Raw genomic sequence first — 9994 nt, forward strand, 5'->3', positions numbered from 1 at the left:
ACAGCCCTGCTATACACGGATCCAGTACACTGACACTGTACGTACAACCGACTATGTCTGCTAGGATACTGACCAAGACGGGCATGCTATTATTTTTGTGTGAATTTGTCCAATCAAACACAAGACTCAATATTTGTGCGCTCTCTGAGCACACACAAATCTCCTCACTGCCCGTGCGATTTCTCATTCGCGTCTTCTGGCTCTTGAATGTTTAAACTGGCATGGCTTGATGAGTTTAGTTTAAACGGATAGCAGTGTGTGCTGTTCAGGTCTCACCTGTGCACGTGCACTATCAACACCCGGGTTATGACGGCATAAATGACGTCATATTCCAGCATACGGCACTCGCATTGAACAAAGTTTACAAAGAGTGACTGGTTTGTACAAGGTTTTTTTTTTGTTCATCGCTGTTGTTGAAATGTGTTGGAAAACCAGAATGTGTATCCATCGACAGAAACACAATAGGCGAACTCTGTCTGTTTTACGTGTTATTTTTAACAAACCATATTACAGATGCCTTGTCAGATTTAAGTTGAACCGTGCCAAATGCGTGCCAAACCATGGGTGGAGAAGAGTACAGTTCGATTGTGTTTTTTTTTAAATTTTAAACAGAGCTGTTACACCCCTAGTAAGTACCACTGTTGGCAATGGTTAACTAGAATGAAAATGGTTAGTGGTTTTGGTTTGACTTCATCTTTCTTTCCTGCAGGTGGAGCTGGAAGGCGAGGTGGGAGGTTTTCAGCTCAGGGCATGGGGTAAGCTTGTGTTCTTCCATTTAAGATCCTTACTGTTTTTGCATGATCTCCCAGATTGGCAGATTCTAGGAAATGCTAATGGTGTCCAGCTAGCAAAAATTCTAAATCCTCTGCTTCAAAAATGGTTGAAGATATGACGCAAATTTTGGGGAAGCTGTTCTGTTGAGTCCAGCCTGCTGGGTTTAAGGCCTGCTGGTGTGCTTATCTTGAGACTCTATGCGCATTTATATCCTGTAAACCGTAAAGAATTGAACATGTTTTCCATGCAGTGGTTTAACCAGGTAAGTAAGAGTTATTGGGGGTTTATTTGCTGCTTTTTCATGCTATGCCTTTTTAGGCTTCAGGGCTCAACTCTAAGGATTTTTTTCTACTGGCCCGGTTGGACCAGTGGTTCAAATTTTTACTTGCCCTGACAAAATTTTCACTGGCCCTGCCAAAAAAAATAAAATAGTTGCTGTTATCATTATCATTTTGACCCACATTATATTTTATTCCAATAAATAAGAACAAATTAATAAATTACATGCAATAGCACAACTGAATATATAGAACAAAGATACAAATGAAAGATGCTTTAGGAAAAACCGCAGACGGCAAATTCACTCTCTGACAGCAGGTGGCGCTTATGGAACAGCAGTAATACAGCGTTTCCATGGTTACAGCTGTAAACAAAGCAGTGCAGCTGTAATTAACACTACTTTAAATGCATTATACAGAGGTTAAATGAAAACGCAATGTGAACTTTTCTGAAGACAGTCAGTTCCCCACAGAGACCCCCAACTCGTGAACTGTGATCTTGCTCTGCCTGCTACCGTATTTTCTCCTCTTTGCATCCGTCTTCAGCATCTCTTGCCTCTTACCTCTCTTGAGATCTGTTGAAATAAAACCAAAAACGGTCAGTCCACCGGTCCATCTATACTCCACTGTAAAAGCTACAAAGTTACTCGCCAAGATGGGTATTTTGTCATACTTATGTATTTGTCCATTCAAGACGTGTTTCTCTGTGTGCACTGTACACACAGAACGCAGTGCACGAATACTGAATTGAGTTGTCTTTCGCGTCTTGCTTGAATGTTTTAAAATCGCTAGAATTTTTAAATTGGCAAGGCTTAAAAACAAGTGCAAATTATAAATCTTCATGACGACGCAGCAGTGTCCCAATTGGGCTAGTGACAAATTCGTCAACTGTCCTGAACATCTTTCACGCTGGGCCCCGGCCATCGGGCAGTCCTTAATGTCGAGCCCTGGGCTTGTTGATGACAGAGTTCACTAAATTGATGGGGTGGGCAGTAGAAATACAGGTAGATAGGTAAACCTCTAGAAATCGAAGTAATTTCTATTGCTGTTATCAAAATGCCATGTCATAATGCAGGGAATGTCTGTTGCCCTCCACTTCATATTTGGAAAGAAAAAGAACAAGCTTGTTAAAGCAGTATGATATGGAAATGAAGCTCTTAAGCTTTATATCTGCACCTTCACTTCCATTGTTAATATGAAATGAGAAGCGTTTATATTCAGTGAATTACCTCAGGTATGGAGAAGTGCATTGCAATTCAAGAGATTGGATTTAATTTTATTTATTTGTTTTGTTCATTTATTTTTTATTTTAATTTTTGTAAGATTTAATACTTTTAAAAATGAAGGTGTAGATTTTCTGCATAGATTTGTTGCTTGCCCCTAACAGTAACCAAGATGCATTTTAATATTTTTGAAGTGGCATTACAAGCATAAAAATGTTTCTTTCATACTTTTGTTTAGAAATATTAGAGGAGTTTCAATGTCATTGTAAGCGTCTAGTTTAGCTTTTTACTTCAATATTCAGTAGTCTAGAATAGGGCTGGGCGACATGACGTTATTATTGTATATCGACGATGTCTCGTAAGTATCGCGATGTTGTCAACAGTTAGGTAACAGACGATTATTGACATTATCAGAAAAAAATGACAAATGATGAACCTAGTAAGTTGTAAAAAATATTTTACATAGCCCCATAGTCACCATACAGGTCTTTTTGCATGCAAGAATGAAATAATTTAGTAGGAGGGTTGGGAATCGAAAAGCTATTCCAATTTTGGAAATCAGATCAGATGCGTAAGGTCAGGAATTGAATTACTTGTTATAAAATTACATTTTGATTCTGCTGCTTGATTCCTGTATGCACATTTATTGCGATTTCAAAAGAATCAACTGCAAGAAGACGAAATAGAACTAATTTCTGCACTCGCGTGCTGTTTTCTGTGCAGCGCACACACAAAGCGCATGCACAAAAGCCACCTCTTACATAGGCTACGCGAACACTGGACTGAGCTCTCTTTCTCGCATTCTTACACATTCGAATGGACAAATACACACCGAATTATATCAAAATATCCCATAAATACAATCGGTTTTGTCTTAAGTGAACGTAAAGAGTTGAGAAAGAAAGAAAACAAGGGTGTATTGGATCCGTGCATTGACAGCAGCCGCTGCCGCCAGTCATTGATGTTAATCAAAGAACAAAAGAAAAGAAAATCCCTCACTGACTTTGACTGAATCACTTTTGTAACCTCAGTTTATATTTTATTTGCCTGCATGTTGTTCGGCGCTGACTACTGTAATGGCAACGTGCATCTGTGTGCGATTAATTTGGAGATGCGTTCCAATATAATTTATCCTTATTTAAGGTATAGGCCAATTCTGTTTTGATTTGCAGTTTAATAAAAGTTAAACAGAAAAAATACATAGTAGCACTGCATGTGTTTCTGAATATTTATTTAAAAGGACTGTTTAATGATGAAAAACCACAAACATGACAGTTATAATTAAAATACGCAAATTCCTTCACTATTCATACAGCGCATATAGTGCCCTATTTTATTTTTTTTTTACAGATTTTTAAATTTATGTATACAGTATAATTATGTTTAAGCCGAGATATAGCACTATCAATTCTTAATTCATTTGCAACAAAACTATAAAGCAGGGCTTGAAAACGAAGAAAAATTTCAATCGTTCACTCAGAGCAAAATCGATATTTTAACCTTTCCGTTCCGCCGTTCCTCTGTATTACCGTTCCGAAACCGGTTTGGGTAGAAGAAATGCCGGTTAATAATGTTATTTTTTTTAAAACAATTTTCTTTGCCAATAATAATAAAATGCAGCGTTTTCTTTACTCAAAGAGAAAAAGGAAAAAAAAAAAAAACAGGAAGAGATCTGGTAACGTTAGCCTATAACCCGCTGCGCTTAGTCACAGCCATTACAGCATAATCTTTTCTAGATTTTGGCCAAATGTATGCTACGAAACAAAAGAAAAAAATCTATCAACACTTTAAAGACATAAAAGTATTTTTAAGATATTTAAAAATATTTGCTGCATTGTTCAAAAAACGCTACTTGTATAAGATTGTGTTTTGAGAGTGGTAAAAAAACATAAGTTGCGTATAGGCTCACGTCGCATTTTATTAGACCTATTACATTCAGAAATAATGCAGGTTAAAATGCTAGTAGGCATGCCTACCTCTCATTCGGCACGAATCCAAATGTTTCCATATTTGCAATGTATCTGGATGCTAAAATATTATTTATTATAGGCTAGGCTTTGTACTTTCATTGACATAAAACATCATCCTTTACATCGGCTATAACAGCACAGTGAGGCGCTGTTCACGCTGAACGCAACCAATTTTGTACAACGGAGCAGTGTAACTTTATTTGTGTCTATAACTGTATTTTATTTTGATAATGAACAAGCTGAAATGTCGCAAAAAATATGTTGTGCGTGAGGCGCCGGCGCGATGGTCATACCAACGCTGGTTGGTTATACAGATAGAAGCAAGACATTATTCAAAACTGTCAAGCTTTTGCAAAATAAAACCATAAAGCTTTTGCAAAATAAAGAACTACTTTATGCTGTCTCATTTTCCTTTCTGAGAACTTTGGAATGCGTCACAATGAACAGTAACTTGGCACATTTTTTTTCTTTCGTTTTGTTAATCTGTCAATGATTTAAGTGTAATATTTTGTGTATATGCCTTTATTCCTTTTTATGTAAGCCTATAGTTTGATTCTGTTTTCTCCGTTCACAGAAGCGCTGCAGGTGCGTGTGATCTGTTGAATCCTCCTTACACTATCCTCGGATAAACTCTTAACGCCGGCATTGCCATTGCGACTTAACCATGATGAGTTCACAGCTGAGCGGGCATTTCACTCGTTGGATGCATCATCGTCACATTTGCATAGGCCGTACTACTGGACTTCGCGATTGGTTGACGGCAAATGGCCATTTCAAATGTTCGATTCTGTTTGAAACTATAAAATTTGGTTTTGTTTCTGGTTCTGTTCCTGTCAATTTCATTCGTTTCCAGTTTTCGTTCGTTGAACCGGTTCAGAGCCCTGCTGTAAAGTTTTGTTGCAAACGGATTAAGACATTAGGCTACTAGGCTCAGCTCGCTCCTCAACATGTGCGTTCGGAGTTTCGGCAGCCCAACACTGAATATTATATTGTGGGTGTTATATTTTGATTTAATAAAATGAAAATCATAAAAATTAAAATACAAAAATGAAATTTAATTTACCCCTGCTTCTAAATAACTAAAACAATTATTTAGTTAAAAAACGGGCCAAAAGAGACCTCCGAACTAGAAACCTTAACGTTTTTGCTCGGAATTCGTTTTTAATCCCTGCATGATTTTAGTCATACATGATCAATATCAAATAGCCTACTTTATAGTTTGACTACAAGTTTAAAAACAACGCTACAATTGTTATAATCAACGAAATTAAACTTACCATCATGAAATGTGTCTGCACAGGCGATAATGCCAAAAATAAAGAGATACATCGGAAAATAGGCATATTTTATTCAAGACATTACTATATGACATCAACATGCATTCATCATTCTTACAATCACCGCCAGAATGTCCAACTTCACCATGATGAACTTAAAATTGAAGAATGAAGAAAAACAGTTCTCCTCACAAAACGAAATTCATTTCAAACACAAATTTGATAAGAACAGAGTGGAAATTATTAGCAACACCAACATGACAGCAAAGCTAATGTTTTCTGTTAGTTTAAGCACAAACTAAGAAAAGTAAAGCCAAACTTTAATGGTGGCTATAATTAAGACCAAACTGAACATGGTGTGTGTTTACGGTGCATGTCGGCAATGTTGTCTCGGTGGGGGCAGGGCGTGGTGGAGGTGGGGCTTGGGTAGACTGTTATCGGATATCGCAATATTTTATAAGGCTATTATCGAAAATATATTTTTGACATATCGCCCAGCCCTAATCTAGAATCTAGTCATGTTACGACCCTGGACCGGTTTTCTGTTTCTGTCAAGGCCGTTTGGTCACTTTTCTTTGACTTGCAGTCAGGCTTCTTACTGGCCCCTTTCGCTTGTTTGGTTTGAAGTGTGCTTTTGGATTTTGCATGTTTGGTTTTCAATTCTTGGCCTCCGAACTGGCAGAGTACCAGTTTAGCATCGTTTGAGTTGGCAAGTCACACCACTAGCTTAGCTGTTTCCTTCTAAAGCATTGTCTTTTTATTTTATACCTGTAGAGCAGGTGTGGTGGTTTGACCAGTAATGGACGTGAGCATGATGGTTGCCATCGCTCTCTCTCTGTCTCGCGCACGCACTCAAGCACATCTTTGTTCACACCATGCACCCCCGTCTTTCTGCCTGTGTTGAGTTGCTTGTAATTCTCCCTGTTGTTTCTCCCTAAAGCCAGATTGATAAGAGCCCCAGATATGATTTGTCAGGAGATGAGAGGTGAGTTAAATACATTTATGAGCGTGTTGGTTTTGTTTGTGTAGGATCAAAAGGGTTTATAGCGATTAGTTATTGAAGAATGCATCAGTTTGAGCTTCATATGTGTTTAGTTTCCACCGGTTTGTTTTCCGGGTTTGAGAGTGATTGGAAAGCACATTTGCGTCTTTGGTATAATTGCAATTAGCACGACATAGGAGTGTTTTTAGTGGAACTGTTGGAGTGATTTTTGCACATTGTTACTGATGGTCGCTTACATTATTTCTTGCCTCCCTCATTCACTGTGTTTGCTCAAACTAAATTTTCATTTGTTTTTAGTACATTTAACCCAGCGGACTACACTGAGCCAGCCCAAACAGAAGAGAGCTACACAAGCGGCAGCACTTGGAGTAACACGGGCAACCTGGAACCCGAGGATGGAAACAGTGAGTGATGCCATAAGTGTCTCTTGTAAACCCTTCCTTCAGTTCCCGTCAGTGTTGGCCTTTCTTCTGGCTGAAGTACACAGTCCATTTAAAACGCATATGTAAGGGTGGATGTTCTGACATGAATCTGTTTCCACAGGGCTTGAGTTTACAGGTGGAGAGGGAACAAACTATCCTCGAAAGTTTGACTCGGCCCCTGGTGAGTCTTGCATTGGCTGTTTTGCTAAGGATTTGTTCACCTGTTGTCATTGTGAGCTAAATATCTGTATAACAGGTGCTTGGAGAACTGCCACAGAAGAGTGGGGCATGGAGGACTGGAATGAGGATGTGAGTATTTGAACAGAGTCTTAAACTGTAAAGCAGGTTTTTAGTATGAGCAAATCTAACTCTGGTTCTCGGTTTAGTTGTCAGAGACCAAGATATTTACTGCCTCCAGTGTGGCGTCCATGCCCATTCCACAGGAGAATGTCACCATTACAGCTGGACAGAGGTAAGCCAGTGTCTATTTCAGAGCATCTGAGAAACTAATGTTTTCTGTTAGTTTAAGCACAAACTAAGAAAAGTAAAGCCAAACTTTAATGGTGGCTATAATTAAGACCAAACTGAACATGGTGTGTGTTTACGGTGCATGTCGGCAATGTTGTCTCGGTGGGGGCAGGGCGTGGTGGAGGTGGGGCTTGGGTAGACTGTTATCGGATATCGCAATATTTTATAAGGCTATTATCGAAAATATATTTTTGACATATCGCCCAGCCCTAATCTAGAATCTAGTCATGTTACGACCCTGGACCGGTTTTCTGTTTCTGTCAAGGCCGTTTGGTCACTTTTCTTTGACTTGCAGTCAGGCTTCTTACTGGCCCCTTTCGCTTGTTTGGTTTGAAGTGTGCTTTTGGATTTTGCATGTTTGGTTTTCAATTCTTGGCCTCCGAACTGGCAGAGTACCAGTTTAGCATCGTTTGAGTTGGCAAGTCACACCACTAGCTTAGCTGTTTCCTTCTAAAGCATTGTCTTTTTATTTTATACCTGTAGAGCAGGTGTGGTGGTTTGACCAGTAATGGACGTGAGCATGATGGTTGCCATCGCTCTCTCTCTGTCTCGCGCACGCACTCAAGCACATCTTTGTTCACACCATGCACCCCCGTCTTTCTGCCTGTGTTGAGTTGCTTGTAATTCTCCCTGTTGTTTCTCCCTAAAGCCAGATTGATAAGAGCCCCAGATATGATTTGTCAGGAGATGAGAGGTGAGTTAAATACATTTATGAGCGTGTTGGTTTTGTTTGTGTAGGATCAAAAGGGTTTATAGCGATTAGTTATTGAAGAATGCATCAGTTTGAGCTTCATATGTGTTTAGTTTCCACCGGTTTGTTTTCCGGGTTTGAGAGTGATTGGAAAGCACATTTGCGTCTTTGGTATAATTGCAATTAGCACGACATAGGAGTGTTTTTAGTGGAACTGTTGGAGTGATTTTTGCACATTGTTACTGATGGTCGCTTACATTATTTCTTGCCTCCCTCATTCACTGTGTTTGCTCAAACTAAATTTTCATTTGTTTTTAGTACATTTAACCCAGCGGACTACACTGAGCCAGCCCAAACAGAAGAGAGCTACACAAGCGGCAGCACTTGGAGTAACACGGGCAACCTGGAACCCGAGGATGGAAACAGTGAGTGATGCCATAAGTGTCTCTTGTAAACCCTTCCTTCAGTTCCTGTCAGTGTTGGCCTTTCTTCTGGCTGAAGTACACAGTCCATTTAAAACGCATATGTAAGGGTGGATGTTCTGACATGAATCTGTTTCCACAGGGCTTGAGTTTACAGGTGGAGAGGGAACAAACTATCCTCGAAAGTTTGACTCGGCCCCTGGTGAGTCTTGCATTGGCTGTTTTGCTAAGGATTTGTTCACCTGTTGTCATTGTGAGCTAAATATCTGTATAACAGGTGCTTGGAGAACTGCCACAGAAGAGTGGGGCATGGAGGACTGGAATGAGGATGTGAGTATTTGAACAGAGTCTTAAACTGTAAAGCAGGTTTTTAGTATGAGCAAATCTAACTCTGGTTCTCGGTTTAGTTGTCAGAGACCAAGATATTTACTGCCTCCAGTGTGGCGTCCATGCCCATTCCACAGGAGAATGTCACCATTACAGCTGGACAGAGGTAAGCCAGTGTCTATTTCAGAGCATCTGAGAAATTCGCTTTCCATATAATTATTTTTGGCCTGTCATACCATTCAGAAGTTTGGGGTTGTTTTTTTCTTATTGTAATGAAGGCTGCATTTTTGAACAAAAATACAGTAAAAAACATTTATATTAAATTAATAAAAAAATGTTTAACTGTATTTAATATTTAAATATAATTTGAAATGTAATTTATTCATGATGTGGCAAAGCTGAATTTTCAGAAGCCATTGCTCCAGTCCTCAGTGTCACATGGTCTTTCCGAAGTCTTTCTAATATGCTGATTTGCTCAAGAAACATTTCTGTTTTGTTGAACCGTTATGCTGCTTAATATTATTGTGGAAACTGTGACACTTTATTTATTCTTTATTATTTTGTAACAAAATGCATCCTAGCGGAATAAGGATTTAAAAAAATAAATAAATAAATTCCTACTAACCCCAAATATTTGATTGGTCACTACTATCGAAAGTCTACATTTTGAATGCAGGCTATAATTTTATTTAGAAGGAATGCAATTTCAATAATACTGTGGTGTCTAGATTTTCACAACCCAATTCTAAATATTTATACATGTGCTGCTGTCGTGGCATATGAGAACGTTATGGACATAAGCTTGTTTGATGTTCAGGATTGATCTGGCTGTGTTGCTGGGGAAGACACCTCCTTCCTCTTCCTCAGAGGCAGAGCCTGCTTCACTTGAAGGCCCACAGCCACCATCTCTGTCTCAGTCTCTTGTGTTCAGCAACTCAAAGCAGACAGCATCACTGTCCCAGTCCTCCTCCAGTGCTCCTTACAGCCAGCACAGCATGGTGAGCAAGATGTTAAATGAAGTCATACAGGTCTTGTCATAGCTGTTTTTAAGGGCCAATTGTATTATTTGGGGGGGGGGG

The 9994-nt window shown here is 39.2% G+C and overlaps 1 protein-coding gene across 7 annotated transcripts in view; it reads left to right on the top strand.

Moving 5' to 3' along the window:
• The window catches only part of LOC107669979 (ubiquitin-associated protein 2-like), a 40757-nt gene that overhangs the window by 9280 nt on the left and 21483 nt on the right, over positions 1 to 9994 (top strand). For 5 of the 7 annotated variants that reach the window (XM_016462411.1, XM_016462414.1, XM_016462416.1 and 2 more), the window contains exons 7-13: positions 710 to 755; positions 6463 to 6507; positions 6823 to 6929; positions 7069 to 7128; positions 7204 to 7256; positions 7334 to 7419; positions 9733 to 9913. In XM_016462411.1, coding sequence (XP_016317897.1) covers positions 710 to 755; positions 6463 to 6507; positions 6823 to 6929; positions 7069 to 7128; positions 7204 to 7256; positions 7334 to 7419; positions 9733 to 9913 — 578 coding nt within the window. The remainder of the gene's footprint in view (positions 1 to 709; positions 756 to 6462; positions 6508 to 6822; positions 6930 to 7068; positions 7129 to 7203; positions 7257 to 7333; positions 7420 to 9732; positions 9914 to 9994) is intronic. The other 2 variants (XM_016462415.1, XM_016462418.1) reach the window with 1 other exon arrangement.

The sequence above is a fragment of the Sinocyclocheilus anshuiensis genome, unplaced genomic scaffold (assembly GCF_001515605.1).
Source record: "Sinocyclocheilus anshuiensis isolate Anshui unplaced genomic scaffold, SAMN03320099.WGS_v1.1 scaffold160, whole genome shotgun sequence".
NCBI lineage: Eukaryota > Metazoa > Chordata > Actinopteri > Cypriniformes > Cyprinidae > Sinocyclocheilus > Sinocyclocheilus anshuiensis.